Source organism: Rhinolophus hipposideros (genome assembly GCF_964194185.1).
Source record: "Rhinolophus hipposideros genome assembly, chromosome: 2".
Taxonomy (NCBI): domain Eukaryota; kingdom Metazoa; phylum Chordata; class Mammalia; order Chiroptera; family Rhinolophidae; genus Rhinolophus; species Rhinolophus hipposideros.
Genome location: NC_138048.1, coordinates 47,541,944 through 47,568,019, shown reverse-complemented (window position 1 = coordinate 47,568,019; position 26,076 = coordinate 47,541,944). Strand labels below are relative to the sequence as shown.

The 26,076-nt window shown below is 36.3% G+C and overlaps 1 protein-coding gene across 1 annotated transcript in view; it reads left to right on the top strand.

Moving 5' to 3' along the window:
- POLQ (DNA polymerase theta) overlaps positions 1 to 12,383 on the top strand; it is a gene marked incomplete at its 5' end in the record, with an annotated part of 85,601 nt that extends 73,218 nt beyond the window's left edge. Inside the window, 5 exons of the mRNA XM_081072459.1 lie at positions 2,061 to 2,172; positions 5,585 to 5,709; positions 8,964 to 9,117; positions 10,850 to 10,965; positions 11,401 to 12,383. Coding sequence (XP_080928585.1) covers positions 2,061 to 2,172; positions 5,585 to 5,709; positions 8,964 to 9,117; positions 10,850 to 10,965; positions 11,401 to 11,514 — 621 coding nt within the window. The 3' untranslated portion in view covers positions 11,515 to 12,383. The remainder of the gene's footprint in view (positions 1 to 2,060; positions 2,173 to 5,584; positions 5,710 to 8,963; positions 9,118 to 10,849; positions 10,966 to 11,400) is intronic.
- Positions 12,384 to 26,076: the final 13,693 nt, after the last annotated feature.

Sequence of the window (26,076 nt, the reverse complement as noted above, 5' to 3'; positions counted from 1 at the left end):
TGTGTGTGTGTGTATTTTAAATCTCTAGTCTGTAAGCATCCATATTTTCATCTTTCTATTTTCACACAGTATTGAGCCACAGTGCTTTTTATAAAAAGGTGCTCTCTAAATGTTTGTTGAAAAATAAATATAGCTGAGCTGTGGATTATAATTAATAATTGATAACTTTTAAGTTTGAGGCCTTTGCTTAACTAATCCATCTGTGAAACTTTGTACTGTCCTTGGACCTTTCAAGTGGATCCATATTAGTTTCTACTCCTGGATGACTGTCTGGCATAGAGAATGTCAAAGGCCACATTTACTCCATTTCATGGCCTGGATTAACACTGATACTTCCTTACCACGTGACCGGTGGGAAATGTGATGCCATTTTCAAGAAAGTAAGATTGTTGGCTGAGGTAAAGACACACCACTCCCACCTCTAAGAACCTGCTTTACTAGTTTCACATTTACTTCTAGTTACTCACAGCTATAATCCTTGACTGGATTATACACTCCCTTTTACCACTGTCTGTTTGGTACCAACCCTTGTTTCTTCCATGACTTAGAAAGACAGCTTTATCTTCTCTATCTGTTTAATCTCCTCTGGGATCCTGCATTTAGCAAGAATCAAATCCTAGGTAAAGTAGGTAATATTCCAATATTTAATCCTCATAATGCACCCATGAAATAGGTATTATTATCATCCTCATTTTATATCGGAGAAAACTGAGGCATAGAAGTTAGTGATTTGCTTAAGGTCACCTAGCTATAAGTGGTGAAGCCAGGATAAGTTCAAAATGCCAGAACCTAGACATTCTGACTCTGTAACCTAAATATTTGTCCACTGATGATAGTGGCCTCTTTTTAAATATAAGTTATTGCATGATTTAATAGTGTTTATGCTGTACCATTTTCCCCCCTAAATCACCATGCACTGAACCATCTAATTTTTGAGTCTTACTGAGATCCCAGCACTAAGTAATTTCTAAGTTAAAAAAAAAAAAGTAGGCATCTCAACAAAATAAAGCATAAAAAGACCAGAAAGGAAAAGAAAAAAGGAGGAAAAAAATCCCTCTCAATGTATTTTAAAAAAGGAAAAAACAAAATACCTCTAGCTGTCTTATCACATTAAAAGTATTTTAGAATTCTCATAATCAGTGTTAGCAAGTTATCTTTTTAAATTTTATTTAACAACATTTATATAGAGCTTGCTTTATGTCATGCAGTTTCCTAAGCACTTGTAACTAGTAACTCATTTAATCCTAACACTTCCATGATATAGTATTACTGTCTTCATGTAATGAATGAAGAAATCAAGATGCCAAGAATTTAGGTAGCTTTTGCAAGATAATACATCTTGTAAATGCTGGAATTAGGATTTGAACACAAACAACACTTATTAAATCAGAGGGTTTTTTGTTTGTTTTGTTTTTTACCTGTTTAAACTATTCCCCTTCATTACATCCAAAATTTCCTCATGGATTTGTGTTTAACTCAAATGTATTGTGAGATTCACGAAATTATGAATTCTGCAGGTGTGAAATTTCATGTGGCTATGAGGTGAAGAGGGTATTTATTTCCAATAAGTCTTTCCTATTATCAAAGCATGAAGACTATTCTTCCAGCTCTTTTAGTGCTATCTAAGAGTAAGAAGAGGGATGTTGTAATGTTTTTTTCCTGACTCCTAGGCACTTCTTTAACCAGAAGTTAATGAGGTATTATGAGGAGCAGAAAGCTGCTATGAAGACTGCTGCATAAATGACAAAGAGTCAGAAATAAATCTTCCCTTTTAAATCATTGGGATTATTTTCTTAAACAGACATTAATATTCATTCATATTCTGCCTCTCCCTCCCTTCCTCTCCTCCCCCCAAAAAAGTATTGCTAAAAGGCATAAAGGATGTTCACTGGATATCAGCTTTAATGGATCTAACCCACCAAAAGCAAATCTGATCATTTCTTTCAATCACTATGAAATAAAAAACTTACCAAATTTCAATCCTAAGGAACTTTTTATATTTGCATTTTATGTAGTTACAACCTTTAATTTATTTACTGAGTGTGATGACTCCCTTTCAGATTTGCTATGGAATCATTTATGGAATGGGAGCTAAATCTTTGGGAGAGCAGATGGGCATTAAAGAAAAGGATGCTGCTTGCTACATTGATTCCTTCAAATCCAGATACACAGGTAAGAAGCCTTGCGTGTTAATTATCTTCTAGATACCATTTTTCTCAATTGTCTTTCCATAGTATTATTAATTTTAAAAAATTTTATTTCTATCAATCAGAACTTTTCATCAGGCATTGTTAATTTAATAATATTAACCTTATTATGATCATTTACTAAGATGTTCTTTTTTCATAAAAGTAGGGACAGAAATGCAGTAGCAAAATGTAGTTGATGTATATGCTACTGTGTCATTGTGAATATCTCATAAAATCTTGAAATTGTCCTGTACGTTAGGTTTAGATAGCTTTAATTTGAAACAGTAAACCATTGATTAAATGTACCAGAAATTGTGAGTGAACAATTGCTGTTACAGAGCAGTTTGAGTATTGTTATATTGACAATTGACAATTGTTATAAATTGTCTTTTGTTTTGGCAGTCTATTGAGGTATAATTTACATAGAATAAAATTAACCCTTTTTAGGTGTATAATTCTATGAATTTTGACAAACGCATACAGTCGTATAAGTTATACCACAACCAAGGTATGGAACCATCACCCCATAACCCCAGAAAGTTCTTTTATGCCCCTTATAATCGACCCTGTCCCCAACCCTCAAACAGAAAATTTTATTGACACATGACATGATCTTGTACATCAAAAATCATATGAATTTTACTAAAACGGGGTCATTTGTAAAAACCAGTAGTTGTAGTTCTATATCTTAGCAACAAATAATTAGTGTATGAAGTAAAACCATTTACAATAACATCAAAACACATGAAATACTTGGGCTAAATTTAATAGCATATGTGTAAAACTTTGCTATTAAATATGTTAACTCCATATTTGCATATTGCTGAAAACTCCAAAGCAATCCTGACAGAAATTGAAGAATGCTTACATAAACGGGAGGTTTACCATCTTAATTTATTAGAAGGCACAAGTTATGACGACTGTTTTTTGTAAATTGTTCTATCGATTCAATACAAAATTCTGTTAGACTCTTGTTTAAAATTAAACAAGTTGACTTTAAATTTATATGGACATTCAAAGGGACTGGAACAATTAGAATAATTTTTTGGGAAAAGTACAATGTTGAGTACTTACCCTCTCTGGTTTCAAAACTTATAAAACTACAATAATCAAGATAGGCATAAGGGTAGACATAGAGAACAATGGGTCATAATAAATGGTCCAGAAATACACAGTGAATTAATTTTCAACAAAGTTGCCATGGTAATTCAATGGAAGAAAAATAGTCTTGTCAACAATTGGTGTTAGAAGAACTAGATACCAGTATGGGAAAAAAATGAACTGCAACTTTTATCTCACATTGTATTCAAAAATTAACTTGTTATAGTTCATAGATTTAAAAGTAAAAGCTAAAACGATAAATCTTCCAGAAGAAACACAGGAGAAAAGGTTTTGACAATGAGATAGGCAAAGATTTCTTAGATGATAGTAACACTGAATCACAAAAGATAAACACTGATGAAAGACACCATCAAGAAAATGTAAAGGCAAGCCACAGACAGAGAAAAGAGAGAAAATAGTTGCAGTTCCTATTAATCTAACAAAGAACTTGCATCCAGAATATTAAAGAACTTTTATACAACTCAATGCTACAAAGGCAAACATGTCAATAAAATAAAGGTCAAATATTTTCAACAGACATTTCACAAAAAAATAAATGAATGACCACATCAAATGTTATCATCATTGGTCATCAGGGAAGAGCAAATTAAAACCACAGAGAGATACCATTACAAAAACACTAGAATGGCTAAAGTTAAAAACATTGTATGTCTTTCACATTGCTTGTAGAGTTGTAAAATGGTACCACCACTTTGGAAAATAGTACGGCTCTTTCACATAAAGTTAAACACATTTAACCATTGGATCCTGCAATTCTACTGTTGGGTATTTGTTCAAGAAAAATGAAAACATATGTCCAAGGAAAGACTTGTACATGAATGTGATAGTAGTTTTATTCATAACAGCCCAAGCTTTGGAACAGTTCAAATGTCTAACAACAGGATTCTGAATAAACAGATTTTGGTATATATCTGACATGTAATACTACTTAGCAAAGAAGGAAGACACAAATGAGAACATAGTATAATTCAATTTTTATGAATATCAAGAACATAAAAATCTAAGATATAGTGTCATAAAGCACATCAGTGAGTGAGGATAATAATAGGGTTCTGACTGTAAAGGTCATGAAAATGTGTCTTTTAGTGACTGTTACAGGGGTGTATACATTTGTTAAAATGCATCAGACTGTTCACCTGAATGAGTGCCTTTTATTGTATATAAATTATATCTCAGAATTGATTGTTTTTAAAAGTAGTTCTTGCAGTATCTGATTATTGGAAAGCCTCCTACAGATGCAGGTAAGAGAATTTGTAGAGCTCTCTTAAATCTCATCCTTTTCTTTGCTCTTCCCTCAACAATATCACAGTAATTCTTAAAGAGGAAAAGATGAGAGAGTGTGATTGTTTCTGATTTTTTATGCTAGTGGTCAAATATCTCCAACAGCTTCACTTGGCAGGATATTCTCCTTTCCTTTCACCCACAGTCTCCTCAAATATCTTTTTTGTGTGTGTGCCAGCCACACAACAGAAATCCTCAAATGAGGACTTTCAATTGGGAGACATTAGTGTTTATTACTTAGGATGAGCAGAGGTATGCGAAAGCAGAGATTACAAATATGAATAAACATAAATCAGCACAGTCTCTACACTTGATTGTGTTTTAAAGAATACAGAGAAAGAACCTCTCTAGCTCAGAGACAGAAATGAGGAGTGAAGAGATTGGACCACCTGAAGCAAAGAATTCATCCTGGAGATCCATAAGACATAATAATGGACTTATGTTGCAAAGGATGAATGCTGGTATAGGGAATATGAATGTGTTTGAATTGTATACTATCCATATAGTATACTATTGAATTTTGAATTCTAAGAAGTGGGATATATATGTTCCTAATGAAATATTATAACTCATGCATTAATTTCAGTTAGTTCCTATTTGGATCACAGCTTAGGTGGTAGCAAGGAGCTGTTAGAATGTTTTAAGCCTGGAAATGCTAAGATCAAAGAATAAAAGAGGATTAACATGATCAAAGAATAGAAACCTGTGAAAAGTAGCATGGAAGATCCTGGAATAAAACCACCTAGGTTGCTCTGGAGTTTAGTTTCATACTTTTTTAAGTTGTTGGTTAAAAAACAAAGAGTTAGAGCATGTCATTTCTAAAGTACCTTTTATTTCCAGCTCTGAGTGTACAAAAAGTGGATGAAAGTTTTTATGTTAAGTTTTGGTGTTGTGCTATTAGTAGGGTTTTGGTATATTCTACTGTATTGAAACTATTAAATGAGATTAAGAATGGACTTTGGGTATAATTGTTTCTTTTTATTTCTTTGTAGGTATTAATCATTTCATGAAAGAGACGGTGAAGAATTGCAAAAGAGATGGGTTTGTTCAGACCATTTTGGGACGGCGTAGGTATTTACCAGGAATCAAAGACAACAACCCTTATCATAAAGCTCACGTATGTTGAAATTTCTCTGGATTTTTAACTTAAAATTTCAATGACATATACTTTTCAACAAAGACTAAATGCTGCTGTTGTCCCTTGTAGGGATCTCTAGCATATTAATTGGATCTTGTGTTTTATTAAGGACTTCTGAAGTGTTGGCACATGCCTGTATTTGCTGAACACAGTCTTTGGGAGACTAATGTAAATATGGGTTCACTTAATAATACTTCAATTAAAGATGCTCTGTTTCAGTAAGCCAATTATTTATTAGCTTTGGTAATAAGTTATAGATAAACATAATTCTTACATTTGCTAATTGTTCTTTGTTTCAGATACCATAGAATAATTTGTCATATCACATAGATTGCCAGTGTCTTCAGGGATTAACTAGTCATTAAATTGTGATTTTTTTCATTAATATAATTATTATGGGAATTTGGTTAAATGTGGATCCAAAAGGACAGTTGCATCTTTGTGTGTGTGTGTGTGTGTGTGTGTGTGTGTGTGTGTGTGTGTGTTTTATTAGTTTCAGGTGCACAAGTAAGTAATACTTAGACGTTTATCATTTATATCCCTCACACTGTGTCAACCCCCCTCCCCCCATCCACTATCCCTCTGACATCGCACACAGCCATTACATTTCCACTGTCTCTATTCCTAATGCTGTACTCCGCTTCTTGTAAGTATATACATATATATATATATATATATATATATATATATATATATATATATATATAATTATAGTTGGCATTCATTATTGTTCAGCTTCAGGTGTACAGTGCAGTGATCAGGCATGAAGAAGGCTATTTTTGACATCAGTTTAAAGAGACTGGAATGACCAACAACGTAGGGTTACTGTGATCCAACTTCAGGGGTAGAGATGATTTGAAGCAATGGTGTTAGGACCAGACTATTTTCAGTTTATCGTTTTACCTAGAGTGTTAGTTTTAGGGTTGCAACTTGATGATTTACCAGGCCTTTTTCTACTTGTTCGACCCTGAACTTGCTTATTCCTCAAACCCTTCAAGGTTATCAAGTTCTGCTCAGCTTCATAGCCTCTCATCTGCCTCTTCTGGAATCTTTTGATTTCCCTGGATGACATGGTGGCCTCCAATGCTGGGATCATCTCCTTGGTTTCTTTTTTCTCCTAGCTCTCCAGGGCCTGCATTCTTCACTTCCTTAACTCTGATTTATTCAGGAGCATTTTCTTTTCAGCTTTTATCGTTGTTATCAATGGGAAACTTGTTCCTAATGGCCTAATCTCCCATTACCAGAAACCTATATTTTTATTTACATGAAAAAAGTCCTGGTCATGAATGACTATGATTGTAAAACACAAAGCTGAGACTACCAAATTTTCTTATTTTGGAAACGAATCAGGGACATACAATATCATGAGAGTAAAGTATTTATTTTAGTCATGTTTTTGCTTGCTTTTGTCAGTAAAAACAACCCCAAAATGAAGAAAATATAGAACAGGGCCACATTCAGCAGAATCAAACTGAATTAAAAATAATTGAGTATTTCAGAAGAGAACAAAATACCCATAAAATAACAAAATGGAAACTCTAGAACTGAAAAATGAAAACAACAGAACTTAAGTGGACAAATATATCACGTAGATTAGAAAGTCAAATTTATAAATATGTCCATTAATCCCATCTTGATCGATGTACTTTAAACTGTCTCCTGCCAAAAGCGAATGTAAATCCTCTGAATAAAAGTAACATCATCATACAGGCTTCAAATTATGTCCATAAGCTTTTATATAGTGTTTGACACAATAAAAAAAAATTTCAGTGACTTTAAAATAAGAAGCTTTATTTTTTTATTTTTAATTCATGTTACTCAATTTTCTCTTTTATTTTCTTGAATATATTAAACATGATTATTTTATAGTCTGTCTAATAAGTCCCATATTTGTATCTCTGTAGTTTATTCCTGTTACTTTTTTTCCTTTTAGTATTCTACAAAAACGGTTATATTGTCTCAACTTCTTGTTGTCTTGATAATTTTCATTCTGGAATTCAGAATGAATGAAAAGTCCCTATCTTGGATAGGCCTTTTTTATGACAATGTTGGATAGTTTTTAAGACTTCTTAGATATGCTGAATTTCAGTTTTACTCACATTTTATTGGTGAAAACAAGTCAAAGCTATCCTTTTAGAGTGAAAAAATACTTCACATCACATGGCAATGGGTAGGGCTATGAAACTTCTCAGAGGAAGGCAACAAGTAATAGCAACAATAACATAATCCACTACACAAAGTTTCCAAAAGGAGAGGAGTCAGAAGACTCTGAAATCTAGTCACTCTTTAAACAGTGACAACTGCTGAGTGAATTTAGAATGGATTCATCAGCATCTGACAAAACAACAGTTAATATTTTTTTAAAGTCTATCTCTTTAACAGGCATTTAATATACTAGGAATTAGAGAACACCTTCCAAGTTACATAGATCTCTCCAGTGAGTAGGCAATTCCCATTTTTCTGAGACCTTTCAGGACAATAGGAACTATATTCTTGAATAGGTTACACCTTGGATGTTAACCCAGACCCCACCCTTACTGCCCCAGGATGGTCACTTTTGGCAGCTATGTTTGCCTGCCAAGAAACTCATGACAGCAATAATTTCAGGAACTTTGAAATTTAATATTAGGTATCTAGGAGCTACATTTTCACTAGCAGCTAATGATTAGCCCCGGTAGCCCATAAAAAGCTCTAATTTATACCAAAGGGCTTCAGGCATGCTAGGGCCAAACTCTACGTAGGACCAAGAGGCCACGGGTATGGGGGATGTACTTGGAACATTTCAGCCCATGTCACAATGAATGATGTTCTACTTGTATCTAGTTAGGATTAAGAGGAGTCTATTTTGAGAAATAGATCCTTTAGAGTGAAGTTTATAACAGCTAGAACATTGATGATACATGTTTATAAAATAAAATAATTTTGAGCTACTAAATACGTCTTAAGTGTAATGCAGTTTTTGATTCCTGAGTGTTGAAGATTTCTATACTGAAGGCACCTGACCTTCTTCTATTTCGTTTATCTTCATGTGGATGATAGCCCGGAATCTAAAGCCCTGGATCATTGTAGTTGTTATTAGAATTCAGCTTAATAGTTGATGTCCTGGGTCACATCTCAGTCCAGATTTCCAATCTGGTTGCAGATGTGAGCACGGCTCTGTGGATGCTAAAAGCAGTTGTGAAACCATGTTGTGTGTCTGACGGAGCACCTGTCATTTTTACCTTCTTTCGTAGGCTGAGCGTCAGGCTATCAACACAACAGTCCAAGGTTCAGCAGCCGATATTGTCAAAATAGCCACAGTTAACATTCAGAAGCAACTAGAGACCTTCCACTCAACCTTCAAATCCCATGGTCATCGGGAGGTTATGCTCCGAAGTGACAAAACAGGTTTGTTCATAAATGAGGCCCCAGCTATAGCATGATGAGATTAATTGCATCAGAAAAGGGGAAGTATTTTTATATGTTATTTCTCTGCAGCTCTCCAACATTTTGGTCTCATGATGTGTTTATACTGTTAGAATTATCAAGATCCCAAAGAGCTTTTGTTTATGTGGATTTTATCTACAAATATTTACCATTTTAGAAATTTAAAAACAGGGAATTTAGAAATGTTTATAAACATTTAAAAATAATAAACTTGCCATATGTTAACATAAGTAATATTTTTATAAAAATAACTACATTTTTTAGAACAAAAGAAAAATGGTGATGAGTGACTCTATTTTACATTTCTACAAATCTCTTTAATGGCTGGCTTAAGAAGAGACAGTTGGATTCTCGTATCTGTTTCTGCATTGAATTTATTACAATATCACCTGTCCTGTAACCTCTGGAAAACTCTTTATACCCACAGTCTAGGGTGATAAATGGCCCAGTTCGTGGGAGACTGGTAGGTTTCCCAGGATGTGAGCTTTCAGTGCTAAAACCAAGAGAGTTGGTCACCTTGCTATAAACTTAGGAGAGAATGAGACTAAAAAAGGAATATAACCTCAGTGTGTTATTATGAAAATAATTTGATTTTGCCAGTGCTTTGAAAGGGTCTCAGGGATTCCCGATGGTACTCAAACCACAATTTAAGAACATGTTGATTTTCCTATTCGTGACCTTCCTTGTTCTCTGAGATCTGGGACTAATACACTGAGTTGACCTCCTTGTCACGTACATTTCTTTGCCAATATTGGCATCTTTTCTCGTTCTTTTCAAAATATTTTTCTTACGTTCTCTCCTTGTTGCTTGGATAATTTCTTGTTCTAACAAGTACATAGAACTTGCCCTTCTATTTATCCCGTGTCCATACTTCTGCTTTAAATACCATTTCACTGTCACTAAGATTGTCAAACCATGACTGCCAGCCATATTTTCAATTTTCCTGGGAAGAAGTTAAGAAGGTTTGGAGCATAAAGGGGAAGAATAAACTGCTGGAGATGAGGCAGAAAAGGTAGTGATCAGCTATTGAGGATGGAATTTGCTAGAAGAGACATACACATACATTAAGAGAATAATACAGCCAGTTACATAGATATAAAGTTATTCACTTATATACAAAAATGCATAGATACAAAAACCTATTTGCCCATCAAGTGAAGGTTGTTAATTTTATTGTCGTCAATCCCCCCAAAATAAAATTAGGATTACTTGTCTAAAGTGTGAGGTCCAACTGGGGAAGCAGCAGTTCTACCGTAGTGACACTTCTGGCCATAAAAAGACATCAGGAATTGTCCCTTTTATAAAACACTGCAGATGTTTTATAATGACAATAGCAGTTCACTTTCCTGGAGTAGGAATCAGGCCCCTTACTACTCTGGTTCTATGATACTGGGGACTCCACGGAAAGAGATGGTTATTTATTAGAAGTAAATTAGAGTAGAGTTTGGAGCCGAGTTCTTCAAACCCCGTTTACTGACTTCTTTGTTAGACTCCTTCTTTCTGGGAGGAAGTTGATGGATATTTAGATTACCTGATGGGGAGCTAGCAAGTAATTTTTCCCTAATAGTTCTAAATCTTACATGTTTTAATCTCTTAATTAAAATTTCCCAGAGTTTCTCAAGATCTCTAAAAAAATATTTTCCTATGGCAGAGTGACATGCTTATCAGTTTTGCTACTTTTTTCATGGGGTAGGATTGTTACCAAAGAGAAAACTTCAAGGGATGTTCTGCCCAATCAGAGGAGGCTTCTTCATCCTCCAACTCCATGATGAACTCTTATATGAAGTAGCAGAAGAAGATGTTGTTCAGGTATTTTTCTAGTGTTTGGGTCCATTCTATAGAAAGTTGAGATACTGTAGGTCAGGCTAAGGTGCATGAGATTTCTGGAACGTTTCCCTAGCTCCAGGATGACTTTATAAATGTTGGGTCCTTAAAGGTAGAGAACGAGCTAAGAGGGCTCACTGTCATACTCATTGTTAAAGAAATTCCTGATATGGGATGTTTTTGTCTGAAAGAAGTTAGATGAGAGTTTGGAGTCTTGCCCCCGAGGGTTTCAAATCTCCAAGTGTTATAGCGGCAGCTGGCGGAGCTCCATCAGTGCTGACAGGAAGCCTGGCTCTTTCTGGAAGTCAAATTTAAGCATCAGGTGAAGAGCTCCAGTATGGCTTATCACGTCAGTGGATGGATTGGGAGATGCTCTTTGATTGCGCAGAGTGTTTGCTAATTTCTTTTTCTTTTTGTTAGGTAGCTCAGATTGTCAAGAATGAAATGGAAAATGCCATACAACTTTCTGTGAAACTGAAAGTGAAAGTGAAAATAGGTGCCAGCTGGGGCGAGCTGAAGAACTTTGATGTGTAATTATACCATTGATTAAATTCCCTTAGGGAAGACTTGTGTAGGTACAATCACATGGAAAGAATAGAAACTACCCTTTTGCCTACTTCACGAAGAAATAGAAACCGTCAGGTCTTGATGGACTCAGGATAGTAATTTTATGATGAGAGTTTCAAAATGTGTATGAGAATTTATTCTCTGTAATGTAAAAATCTTTTTTGAGACAAAAATACCAAATTTAATGATTATGTTCACTCTCAAAGAGTATCTATAAAATTGCCTTTTATAGTTTACTGTGGCTCTAAGCAGCCTCAGAACACATGCCTAAAATACGCACTTAGCACTTGGGTTCTCACCTGCCTGGGTTGAGCATAAGGGAAATGGAAGTAAGTATTTCCAGCTCTGTCCGGGAGTCAGACACTTGTGATGCAGACCTTACACGAGCCATAGGAAGGTAAAGGTTAGGTTGCACATGCACCGCCAGGGCTAGGCCAGTGTGTGATTTTTCTCCAACATCAATCTAAGCCTACTGAAGTAGTATTCTTAAGGAGCACTGGCTAATAAATTATAAATTCTGTGAAGTGGTAAGACTTGATATGGATGTAAATCTAGGAATGGATTTTCATGAAATGTTTCTTCTTCCTTTTCCCTCCCCAGTTCAATACGTAGGTATTGTAAACCAAGCTATACCTCTTCAAGAGGAATCCTGTTCTGTAAGATGAGATGTTTATAGTGCAGTTTAGCATAGGACTGCCAGAGAAGTACTTCAGTGCCCCTTTCTGTTTGTGACATGGTGAGAGTTCCCCTTCCCCCAAAAAACATTGTACTTGAATAATTCTAGTCAGAGGTGTATAACTGACCTTTTTGTTGTTAAAATAAAATGTATTTATGAGAAGCTTTCTATCAGCAATTCAGTTTTTTTAATTGTTTTTGGTTCAGACACCCGTGTCCTATATTTACATATTCTGTAGTTTGTTCATCCTCTGCACAAGAAAAGTATTTATTATATCCTTTAATCAGTTATCAGAACTTAAAATCTTTTAAGTTTATAAGTCAGATTTTTTTTTTAAGGACAGTTGCTTCATAAATAAAATGTAATACACTGTCATCAGTTGTATATTAGTGTACAAGGTTGTCAGACATGTTTTGGGGGAGAGAGAAGAAGGGGCAGAAGATGGCAGAGGTAAAAGGGAAGTTCTGTCATTGTTTCTGGAGTTTGTTCCACATTCACCTGTACCATTTTTTTCAGAGAGAAAAGCTGTAGTGCTGTCAGTATTCTGGTGGCCTTGAGATCCAGCCCAGAGAAATCTCAATCTATTTACTTGTGAGTGTTCTCCAAATACGAGTGCAAGCATATCAGTGCAGACACCTCATTTTCTGTAGCCATGGTGTTGCATGTGTGGTCCCATGCATTTTTTCATCCGTTTTGACCAATAATCTGGACTTAAAACAGGCAGTCCTTGCTTTGCATGCGTCAGTTATACACAAATTCCAATTCACCACAGTTTACTTAAATAACACCAGTGCCTCTTCAACACTTCACTGGGAGCTTTCAGTCCACAAGACACTATGTAAATAACAGATGCACATTGTGGTAGGCAAAATAATGCCCCCCCGCCCCGCAATGTGCACATTTTAATCCTCCCAAACTGTGAACATGTTACATTACCTGGCAAAAGGGACATGGCTGATGTGATTAAGTCAGAAATCTTCCGATGGGGAGATTATCTGGGTGTTTCCAATATAAACACAAGGGTTCTTATGAGAAGAAGGCAGATGGCCAGAGTCAGAGGAGGAGATGTGACTACGGAAACAGTCAGATTGAGGTTTGAAGATGCTCCACTGCCGACTTTAAAGATAAAGGAAGGGGCCGTGAGCCAAGGAATGCAGGCAGCCTCTAGGAGCTGGAAAAGGGAATGGAATGGAAATGGGTTCTCCCCTCAGCCTACAGAGAGACGTAACTCTGCCAACACCTTGATTTTAGCCTGATAAGACCATATTGGACATCTGCCTTCCAGAATGGTAAAATAATAATTTGTGTTGTTTGTTTCTTCAGTTTTATTGAGATTTAATTGACATACAACACTATATAAGTTTAAGGTGTACAGCCTGACATGACTTTATTGTGCAACGATTATTACAGAGAGTTAACATCTCATATAGATATAAAAAAGAAAGAATAAGTTTTCTTCCATGTAATGAGAACTTTTAGGATTTACTGTCTTAACAACTTTCAAATATGCAATCCAGTAAATTAACTAGTGTCATCACGATGGACATTACGTTCCTCAGTACATATTTATCTTATAACTGGAAGTTTGTACCTTTTGACCGCCTTTATCCAATTTCCCCACCCTCTACTCCCCACCCCCTGCTTCTGGTAACCACAAATCTGATCTATTTTTCTTGAGTTCTTTTTTTTAAATATTCCACATTTAAGTGAGATCATATAGTATGTGTCTTTATCTTATTTCACTTAGCCAAAGGTTCCCCCGTGTTGTAACAAATGGCAGGATTGCCTCCATTTTTATGGCTGAAGAATATTCCATTGTATGTGTGTGTGTGTGTGTGTATTCCCAAACTTCTTTATACATTCAAACCATTGATGGACACTGAGGTTGTTTTCATGTCTTGGCTATTGTAAATAATGCTGCCATGAACATGGAGTTGCAATATCTCTTTGATAAGTGTTTTCCTTTCCTTTGGATATTTACCCAGAAGTGGCACTGCTGTGTCATAAGGTAGTTCTGTTTTTAATTTTTTGAGGAATCTTTACACTGTTTTCCATAGTGGCTGCACCCACTTACATCCTCGTCAACAATGCACAAGGGTTCCCTTTTTCTACATCCTCACCAACACTTGTTATTTTTTGTCTTTTTGATCATAGCCATTCTACCGTTTCCCTGAAAATAAGACCTAGCTGGACCATCGGCTCTAATGCGTCTTTTGGAGCAAAAATTAATATAAGACCCGGTCTTATTTTACTATAAGACTGTGTCTATAACATAACATAACATAATATAATATAATATATAATATAGTATAGTATAATATAGTATAATATAATATAACATAATATAATATAAAATACTGGGTCTTATATTAATTTTTGCTCCAAAAGACGCATTAGAGCTGATGGTCCAGCTAGGTCTTATTTTTGGGGAAACAGAGTAACAGGCATGAGGTGTTATTTCATTGTGGTTTTGATTTGCATTTCCCTAATGATTAGTGATGTTGAGTGCTTTTTTATGTATCTGTTGGCTACTTGTATATCTTCTTTGGAAAAATGTCTATTCTATTCAGATCTCATGCCCATTTTTAGAAATTTGATTTTTTAATTAAAAAAAAATTTTTTTGGCTATTGAGTTGTATGAGTTCTTTTTACATATTGGATATTAATGCCTTATCAGATAAAAGATTTGCAAATATTTTTCCCATTTTATAGGTTGTCAATTGTTTATTTTGCTGTGCAGAAGTGTTTTTTTGGTTTCATGTAGTCCCACTTGTTTATTTTGTTGTGGTTGTGCTTGTGCTTTAGCTGTCCATATCCAAAATATCATTTGCCAAGACCAATGATGTCAAGGAGCTTTTTTCCTGTGTTCTCTTCTGAGAGCATAATGGTTTCAGATCTTACATTTAAGTCTTTAATCCATTTTGAATTAATTTTTGTGAGTAGTGTAAGATAAGGGTATAGTTTTATTGTTTTGCATGTGAATATCCAATTTTCCCAGCACAATTTACTGAAAACACTGTCTTTTCTCCATTAAGTATTCTTGGCTTCCTTGTCAAATATTAGTTGACTGTATATGGGTGGGTTTATTTCTGGGCTCTTGATTCTGTTCCATTGGCCTACATATCCATTTTTATGCCAGTATCCTACCGTTTTGATTACTATAGCTTTATAATATAGCTTGAAATCAGAAAGTGTGATGCCTCCTGCTTTGTTCTTCTTCCTCAGGATTGCTTTGCCTATTTGGGGTCTTTTGTGGTTCCATACAAATTTTAGGATTGTATTTTCTACTTCTGGAAAACATTGGAATCTTGATAAGGATTGCATTAAATCTATAGATAGCTTTGGATAGTATAGACATTTTAACAGTATTAATTTTTCCAATTCATGAACTCAAGATACCTTTCCATTTATTTGTATCTTCTTTGATTTCTTTCATCAGTGTTTTATAGTTTTCAGAGTAGAGATCTTTCCCCTCGTTTAAGTTTATTTATAAGTATTTTATTATTTTTGATGCTTTTGTAAATGGGATTGTTTTATTTCTTTTTTAGATCATTCATTGTTAGTATATAGAAATGCTACTGATTCGTGTATGTTAATTTTGTACCCTGCAGCTTTACTGAATTCATTGATTAGTTCTAACAGTTTTTTGGTGGAACCTAGGATTTTCTACACATAAAATTATGTCATCTGCAAATAGAGACAATTTTACTTCTTTCTTTCCTATTTGGATGACTTTTATTTCTTTTTCTTGCCTGACTGCTCTGGCGAGGACTGTGTTGAACAAGAGTGGTGAGAAGTGGGCACCTTTGTCTTGTTCCTGATCACAGAGGAAAAGCTTTCCACCTTTCACCATTGTGTGTGGTGTAAGCTGTGGGCTTGTCATATATACCCTTTATTATGTTGAGGTAAGTTTTTTCTATACCTAGTTTCTTAAGAGTTTTTATTGTGAACAGATATTGATTTTTTTCAAATGCTTTTTCTGCATCTATTGAGATTACCATGTGATTTTTTTCTTCCATTCTATTAATGTGGTGTATCCCATTTATTGATTGGCATATGTTGAATCATCCTTGTATCCCAGGAACATACCCTGCTTGATCATGTTGAATGATCCTTTTAATGTGCTGCTGAACTTGGTTTGCTTGTATTTCACCAAGAATTTTTGCGTCTATATTCATCTGGGATATTGGCCTGTAGTTCTTTTTTGGTTTTGTTTTTTCTCTTACAGTGTCCTTTTTGGCTTGGGTATCAGGGTAATACTGGCCTCATAAAATAAGTTTGGGAGTGTTTCCTCTAATTAGATTTCTTTAGAAGAGTTTGAAAAGGATTGGTGTTACTTCTTTAAGTTTTGGTAAAATTCACCAGTGAAGCCATCTTGTCCTGGGCTTTTGTTTTTTGGGAGGTTTTTGATTACTGATTCAGTCTCCTTCTTAGTAATTGCTTTGTTCTAATTTTCTATTTCTTTTTGATTCAGTCTTGGTAAGTTGTATGTTTCTAATAATTTTTCCATTTCTACTAGGCTTTCCAGTTTGTTGGAGTATAGTTGTTCTTATGATCCTTTGTATTTCTGTGGTATCGGTTATAATGTTTGTTCTTTCATTTATAATTTTGTTGATTTGGGTTCTCTCTTTTTTCATTGGTTAGTCTAGCTAAAGATTTGGCAATTTTGTTTATCTTTTAAACAACCAATTCTTAGATTTAAAAAAAATCTTTTCTATTGTTTTCCTCTTCTTTATTTCATGTAGTTCTCCTCTTAATATTTATTATTTCCTTCCTTTTGCTAACTTTTGGCTTAGTTTGTTCTTTTTCTAGTTCCTTGAGCCATATAGTTAATGTAGGTGTTTATTGTTATGAACTTCCTTCTTAGAATCACTTTCACTGCATCTGATAAGTTTTGGTATGTTGTGTTTCCATTTTTGTTTGTCTCAAGGTACTCTTTTACTTCCTTCTTCATTTCTTCTTTGATCCATTGGTTGTTTAGGAGAATGTTGTTTAATTACCATGTATTTGTGAGTTTTCCAGTTTTTCTCCTATTATTGATTTCTACTTCATACCATTATGGTCAGAGAAGTTACTTGGTATGATTTCAGTCTTCTTGAATTTGCTAAGACTTGTTTTGTGTCTTAATCTATGGTCGGTCTATCGTAGCAAATCTCCCATTTGTGCTTAATAAGAATGTGTATTCTATTGTTGGATAGAATGTTCTCTATATATCTGGTCCATTTGGTTTATAGTATTGTTCAAATCCATTGTTTCCTTATTGATTGTCTGGATAATCTATCTATTGTTGAGAATGGGGTATTAAAATGCCATTATTGTATATGTTGTTTATTTCTCCTTTCAGTTCTTGGTTTTTGTGATATATATATGTATGTGATATATATATATATATATATATATATATATATATATATATATGTATTCCAACATGTGTGTGTATGTGTATATATATATATATATATATACATACATATATATATTCCAATATTAAGTGTATAAATATTTACAATTGTTATATACTCTTGATGGATTGACCCCTTTATCATTATATAATGATCTTCTTTGTCTCTTTTTACCATTTTTACTTTAAGTCTATTTTTTTGTCTGATATAAGTATAACTACCCCTTCTTTTTCGTTTGGTTACCAGTTTGCTTGAAATATTTTCTTTCATCCATTTACTCTCAGTCTATGTGTGTCTTTAAGGCTAACATGAATATCTTGTTGGCAGCATATCATTGGATCTTGTTTTTTAATCCATTCAGCCATTCTATGTCTTTTGATTGGCGAATTAAAGACATTTACATTAAAGTAATTATTGATAGGTAAGGACTTACTATTGTCATTTTGTTAATTGTTTTATGGTTGTTTTGTACATCCATTGTTCCTTGCTCCTTGTCCTGCTATCTTTGTGTGTGTGTGTGTGTGTATGTGTGTGTGTGTGTATTCTGATATATTTTTATATCAGTATGCTTTTATTTCTTTATCATGTACTCTGTGTAATCACTACAGGTTTTTCCTTTGTGGTTACCTTGAGACTTATATAAAATATCTCAAAATCATAATACCCTAATTTAAACTGATAACTTAACTGCAATAGCATTCCTTAACTTTACACTTTTATTTCTTTTTCCCCTCACATTTTAGATTATTTATGTTACCATTTCATATTTTTTGTATCGGGCATCCAATAACCAATAATTGTAGTTAGGGTTACTATGTTTATTATTTTAACTTTTAAACTAGAGTTGTAAGTAAATTATACACTTCCATTACATTATAGAATCTGACTGACTATATTTACCATTACCCATGAGTTTTATGCTATCTTTTCATGTTTTTATGATGCTAATTAGCATCCTTTTACTTCCATTCAAAGAACTCCCATTAGCATTTTTTTTGTAAAGCAGGTGTGGTGGTGATGAACTCCTTCAGTTTTTTGTTTGTTCAGAAAATCTTTATTGCTTCTTAATTTCTGAAGGACAGCTTTGCCAGGTATAGAATTCCGGGTTGACAGTTTCTTTCTTTCAATATTTTGAATACATCATGCCCTTTTCTCCTGGCCTGAAAAGTTTCTGTTAAGAAACCCACCCATAGTCTCATGGGGGCTCCCTTGTATGTAACTTGTCTCTTCTCTTGCTGCTTTCAAAATTTTTATTTTTGACTTTTGACCATTTAATTATAATGTGTCTCAGTGTAGCCCTATTCAGGTTCAACCTACTTGGAGTTCTTTGTGCCTCATGGATATGGATGACCATTTTTCACCAGATTTGGGAAGGTTTCAGTCATATTGCTTTAAATATACTGTCTGTCCCTTTCTCTTCTCTTTCTGGGATTCCGATATTGTGGATATTGTTTCTTTTAATCATGTCCTTTAAGTCCAGTAGGCTTTCTTCACTCTTTTTTATTCTTTTTGCTTTTTGCTCTCTAATTGGATAATTTCAAATTTCCCGTCTTTCCGGTAACTGATTCTTTATTTTAAATGGTTGAGTCTGCTGCTGAAGCTCTCTATTGAATTCTTCAGTGCAGTTATTTTATTTTTCAGCTCTAGTGTTTCTGTGTTTTGTGGGTTTTTTTTGATAGTTTCTATTTCCTTGTTGAACTTCTCATTTTGTTTATGTATTGTTTTCCTATTTTGTTTAGTTGTCTATGTGTCTTCTAGCTCATTAAACTTCTTTAAGAGGATTATTCTGAATTTTTTGTCTGCTTTCCATTTCTTTAGGGTTAGTTATTGGAGCTTTATTAGTTTCCTTTGGTAGTATCATATTTACCTGCTTTTTTGTGTTCCTTGATTCTGTATGTTGGTCTCTGTGTATTTGAGTAAGCAGATCCCTTTTCCAGACTTTACACGTTCACTCTGATAGAGATAGTTTTTCACCAGTCTGCTTGGCTTGGTGTCTGGACATGTCAGCTGATAATGTCCTTGTCAGTGAGGCTTGCAATTAGGGTCTATTTTGGGGGAAGGTCATAGTCCATGCTTTGAGGTCAAAGGGGGAGGGGTGCTGCAGGCTGAGAACATTTGGATAGGGCTGTGGCTTGGTTCCCTGCCCCAGTGAGGCTACTGGATGGATTCTGGAGGCTACTGGAGGCTACTGTGGTTGCCTGGGTTCTGTGGTTGGTCTTCCTAGGCAATTGGGACTGGGTACTATACACAGCAGCAGGTGTGGCTATGAATTAACTTCCCTGTCGTGGCAGGGCAGCAGAATGAGCCCCAAGGCCTGCACTGCTCATTGTTTGGGGACCCAAATCAGGCTAGACTGCTCATTAAATTTTTTGACCAGGTGAAATCACCAGTTTTGCTCTGAGGATAGGGAAAATACCATGCTATGTTGTCTTTTCAAGTGCCCCTGTAAGTAGGGCTGTAGAATGGGCTCTGAAGCTTCTTATGCTGTGGTTAGGTCCCCTGGTGGGGGTGGGGGTGAGATATATGTGTGAAGGATATTACAGTAGTGGGTGGGGCTAGGAATTAGTTTCCCTGCCTGAACAGGGCCCAATACAGACCTCAAGGCTGGTAAGGCTTTTGCTTGGAAATCAAATCAGGCAGACCTGCAGGGCCCATGGCAGATAGGGCCACCATCTTAGCTTGGCAAACACAGAGTCACTGGTCAGATTCTTCATTAAAGTGCCTTTATAATCAGGGCTGCAGGGTGGGTGGGCTACTGAGATTCCCAGGAGCTCTGGTTAAATTTCCTGGTTAGCAGGATTGGAGGCTGTATTCAGCAATGGACAGGGTTACAGATTATCTTCCTTATACAGGGGGAAGGGCTGCAGAGCAGCCCCTATGGCTGATAAGTCTCTAGTTTGGGGAGCTAATCAAGCATATCTGGCTAGACAGAGTCACCAATTTGTCTCTGGTAGGTGGGCAGAACTGCCGGCTGGGCTCTCTGCTTAAATGCTGCTGGGCTCAGCCATTTGACAGGTTGATTAGGCCAGGCTTCCTGGTTGGGTGGGGCCAGAAGATACCCTTAGCAGTGAATGAAGCTGTGAATTAGCTCCCCTGCCCAAGCTGAGTGGCAGAACTGGCTCCATGGCTGTCAAAGCTCTTTGAGGTCTTGACTCAAGCCAAACTGTACCCTAAGTTCTCTGGCCTAATAGGACCACCGTCTTTTCTGCGATAGTACTGTCAGCCAGGTTCTCTACTTGAGTGCTGCTGGGTTACGCAGCTTCCCAGGTGCTACGGCCAGGCTTCCTGGTCAGGCATGGCTGGGAGCTCAGCGGGGGTGCCACTGGCTTTGCTCTGCAGATGATCAGGTCTGCTGACTGGACTCTCCACTGGTGTGTTGCTGGCTGTGCTAGGCTTTCTGGTTGGGTGGGGCCTGGATATACACTAAGTAGTGGGTGGGGCTATTCAGCTTCCGTGCCCAGACAGGGGTGGGGGAGAGCTGGGGCCAGGGAGTCCACACCAGGCTCCAGGGGCAGACAGAGAGGCTCTTCATTTGATAGCCCAAATCAGGCAGACCTGCACCCCACTGAGTTCCCTGGTCAGAATGCACCCCTATCTTGGCTCTGCAGATCAGCAAAGCCTCTGATCGGGACTACTCTGGGTGCTGCAGGTGGGACGTTGGTCTGCCCAGATCTGAGAGTTGATTGTTGCAAGCCCCTCCCCGATTCTGTGTCATAACCCAATCCCCAGTGGTCAAGCCCTGCAGATTCCCTTGTGCACATTCCACAGAGATCCCTATGAGGCAAGGCCAGAGTATGACTCCCAAGAAGGGATCCACAACTTTCAATGTCCACCCTGGGCTCTCTTTTCCTACTGAAGGAACCTTAGGCTCAGGGGAGACCTTTCTGTGTGGTGCTGCACTTGCCTGGGGAAGAGAGTGCAGTCAGCGTGTAGCCTTCTAATGCAGTCTGTCTCAGTCTCTGTGGTGCAGGGGATGCTTCTATCTGACCCCCATGTTCTAGGATTCTCTCAGCAGTGTCTTGTCCCTGAATAATTGTTAGTTCTTCTTGTGATGGGGAGTGAAGTAAGGAAGGACCTACACGTTGCCATCTTAGTGATCTCATCCTTCAATCTGTGTTGTTTTAAGCCAGTAAGTCTGTAGTACTTTGTTACAGCATTAGTAGGAAACAAATACATGCATCATGATGAATTACCGATTATGTCACTTCTTTCAAAGTCTGTCCATGATCGGTCACTTCACATTTGTCATTTACTTTACACACAGACAGTAAAGCATGTAGCAGTGTTGACTCCTGGTCTCCCAGTGTTAAATCCATGTGACATTTTACCAAATTGGTAATCAAAAGAAGTTGGCTAAAGAAGATGTAAGTGCATCAGAGAAATGAAAAATGATACCACTATAAGTGTAACCCAAATTGAATGTCGAGTTGTAGAGGAAGTAGCTGATTGTGGGGATACTGACACTGAGGCCATTTGAGATACTCTGTATATGCAACTTGGAAAACTTGAAGGCCAAATTTATCAACATAAATGAGGGAAATGGTTGTGACAAGAAGGATGAAGATGTCATAAAGGAAGTGATGCCAGCCAAAACACCATTATTTATTAACCTATAAATTCACTATGATTTCAGTAAAAGTCTCAACAGGGATTATTTTTGAGATCAGTGATATCCTAAAACTCACCTAGAGAAAAAAATCAGTATCTAACAAACTTGGAAAAGATCAAAGATATCCATCAGATACTAGGACATTATAAAGATATAATTTAACTGGTAAGGACACAGAAATAGATAAATAGATTACTTGAGAATTTAGAAAACAGACTTATATGTATATGTCTATATGAAAATGTCATTTCAAATTAGTGGTGAAAAGATGAGTCATTCAAAAATAGTGGTGTAGTGAAGTTATCCATTTGTCAAAATAGCAAGTTAGAGGCCTACCCCAAAACTCCAAATGGATTAAAAGCCTGATATAAAAAGTAAAACTATGAAAGTAAGGGAATGTTTATTATTTTATACACATAAAGCCCTTTAAAACAAACTTCATAAGTTAAAAAGATTGTAAAATTTAACCACGTTAAAAGAAAAAAATCTCAATATGAAAAAGTGACATCAAGACACTGAACAGTCTAACCTATGGGCCAGAGCATGATGAAGAATGCAGAAGAGAGCCATCGCCTGGAGGAGGCTGAGTTACAAGCCAGGACCACTGGGCCCTGCCCCCAATACTGGATGCAGACATGAAGCGTGAGTGATTGTAATTCAAAGGTGAGGAGGTAAATGGATCCTTTTGAGAAAGTTTTTGAAGGGAATCCTGGGCATATGGATTTTACAGCATCTATTTTTATATTTGTACTTTGAGTCCAAAAACATTTTTCAGCCTGGGGTTGATTGCTTGTTTTTTTTTCCATTTTTATATAGAACCAAAAGTAGGAGGGGAATCGTGGTGGTGGGAAATTTTTCCTGAGATAATTAGCATTTGGAAGAATATTATTAGTTGGCTAAGGCCACAATGTAGCTAATTATAAAGAAAAGTGCCTGGTGAGGAATTAACTGCAGACAAAAGCCGGAGGAGCAGGAGAGTGCAGTCTTTCTGGGGGACGTTTACAGGTATTGGGTTAATGAGTGTGATTACAACCACTAGGTGGTAGTGTAAGCCCATAATAGCTTATTTTTTGCCTGCATGGAGATTAAAGCCTGAGGTTTAAAGAAGTGAGGAAGTAAGGTATGGATGGTGAGTTGGTAAATACATCTTATTTAGCCTCAATTTCTTAGGCTGCCCTCTCACCAAACTTAGTATTAACTTGTACTTCACCAAAGGTGAAATCAGTCAACATCCTCAAAATTGTAAAGTCTAACAATAAAAAGTTACACATCTCCCCAATTTGATGGAAATTTTGAATGGCTATTTCTACCCTTTTGGAGTTTGGGAAATATGTTTAGTTCTTTTTCCTTTCTGTTTTTCAGTTCCAATATTTATTATGTACATTGCTCGCCCACCCACCTCCCTGCCTTTTAAAAACAATTATACTTGGTAAAACCATGGTTCACCTGTTGCAAATGAGGGTCTTACCTCTGTCCATATTTAATCTCGGCAAAAATCTTAGTAGTGCATGACATCATAACATAAGAGAGCATCTATGTACAAACATATACAATTTTATTGGTATCTCTACAGACTACAAGAATTTTAAGTATAGTCACAATTGCTGAGTGCAACAGAAAAATAGTAATTTGTCATTTTCTGAAAAGATGCAAAATTCTGAAGATGAAAGAAAGATACATCAATGATCATTGTTTCTTATTTCCTAGAACAAAACATCACATAATTAAGTACTAAAAATTATAGGTTATTAGAGATTTTGATCCTGTGTACACTTGTCCTTAACCACCATCTACTTTATTTTCTGGCTTTGCAGTTGAGAAGGGTGGGCCAGTACGAGAGGGGAGCAGTACGATAGAGAACCCGCTTGAGTTTTCTCATTGAGTATTATTGCCTTGGATAGGCAGACTCTCCTGTTTTGATAGTGAGAGCACTCTTTCCGGGCACTGGAGGCCAGATAGTGAGTTACAGCCATTCTTCTCCCCTTAAACACATGTGTAGTTACTAAGAAAATGAATCCAAGTGGCCCTGGGAGCTAAGACAACAATTGAAAAGGAAGAGGTGTTCTCCCTTCTTGCTAAGATCAAGTCCAGTAAAATATACCTATACCAGAACAGGTACCTGGTACCCACGTCTCCTCTGAACGAATAATGAATAATTCATTTGGACCTGATTTAGTAAATGATTGTTTTGAGTATTTCCACTATCCAGCTATTGAGAATTAGTTTTCCACTTAGTTTTACATGCTGTTGAAGTTCTTATAGTTCTGGTGTTTTGTAATGTCACATGTATTAGATAATTAAAACATAGATGTTTGACTTGGAATAATTAATGGCCAAGTCGCATAGGAGAAAATCACAAAGACAGAGTTACTAAGGGTTCATGGGGCACTGTTTGGTCATCAATTTATACAGAACATTTGTTTTGGATGTGACACAGAATAAATATCATCCAGCCAACACTGTATCTCCTCCATCTTTGCCTTCCCTGACCCCTCAGAAGCGGGGCTTGGACACAAGCTAAGGTAGATAAGCGTGTCTTCCTTAGTTGGCAATAAAGCAGTGGTTATCAAGCTTGGCTGGACATCGAACTATAGTGGGGCATGCAAAAATACAGATGTTTGGTTCCCACTCTGACAGATTTTAATTAGGAATTTTAAAAGCTCCTTAGGTGATTCTTATGAACAACCAAGGTTGAGAATCACTTCCCTACATAAATTTATTAGGTTGGTGCAAAAGTAATTGAGGTTTTTCAATTTTTCTTAACCTTTTAAACCTCAATTAGTTTTGCACCAACCTGATACAAACGCAAACTTCAGCACCTCTGGTTCCTCATCAAAGCCTCTTCCTCTTTCCTCTGGCTCCTATGTCCCTCCCACCCCAAAGCTCTTGCCTCAAATTGGCACTTCCACTTCCTTTCCCAACTCAACTTATTTATTCTGCATTTCATCCTCTCAGGGCTAGATTGTCTGCAAATATATACACTACACCTGCCGCATGACAACCATGCTCCCTGGAATGATGCAATCCAAATACATGACTTACTGGCAAGTATGTATTGCCAGTGTGTATGTGACATAGTACCTAGTCACAATGAGTTTGGGACTACGACGGACAGAAGTGAAGAAGCTGGGCAGGCTACTATGTTTCTCCTGAGGCAAAGAGCAAGCCCTGATAGGAATGTCTGACTCCTTTTGGCATTGCTCTTTCTCAGCAAAAGTGGTCAAGTTATAATGTCTTCCCACAGGAGCAGGCTGTAATCACAGAGATTTACTCCAGGGTTGTCGCAATGATCCTAAACCAAGGAGAGGATTTTTAGTTTACTTTTGTAGACCCTCTTCATTTTCCCTTTTTCCAAACATTTTACCATCATATAGCTCAAAGAGCTAATCTTAATATTCAGTCAACCTAGGGCATATCTTTTTTTTTCTCTTTTTCAAAGCCAGGGTCCTTCCTTAATGCAGATAGCAGACAAATGGTACCTTTAAAACTGGACACATGGGTCACATAAAAGGACTCCAATAGTAAACTTGTTCCTTTGCAATCCCTTAGGATCTCTGAAGAATAGAGACCTGGATTCTGATTTATTAACTTGAGAATCATTCAAAGGCTATATAAAAGGTTTGAAAAATTGTTTTTGTGACTGAATTCTCAGAAAGCATCTCACTGAGTTCTGTCACTGTCCTTCCAAAATTAGTCAGACAACAACCCTAATGATGACTGGGACTCTAAGTCTGGGTCTCAGTGAAGTGAAGGAAGCAAAATTAGTACTACTGCTTTTGTAGGGGATTAAAATAAATGATAAATCACTCATCCTTCCTTCCAAACGCTGAGGTTAATGGCTG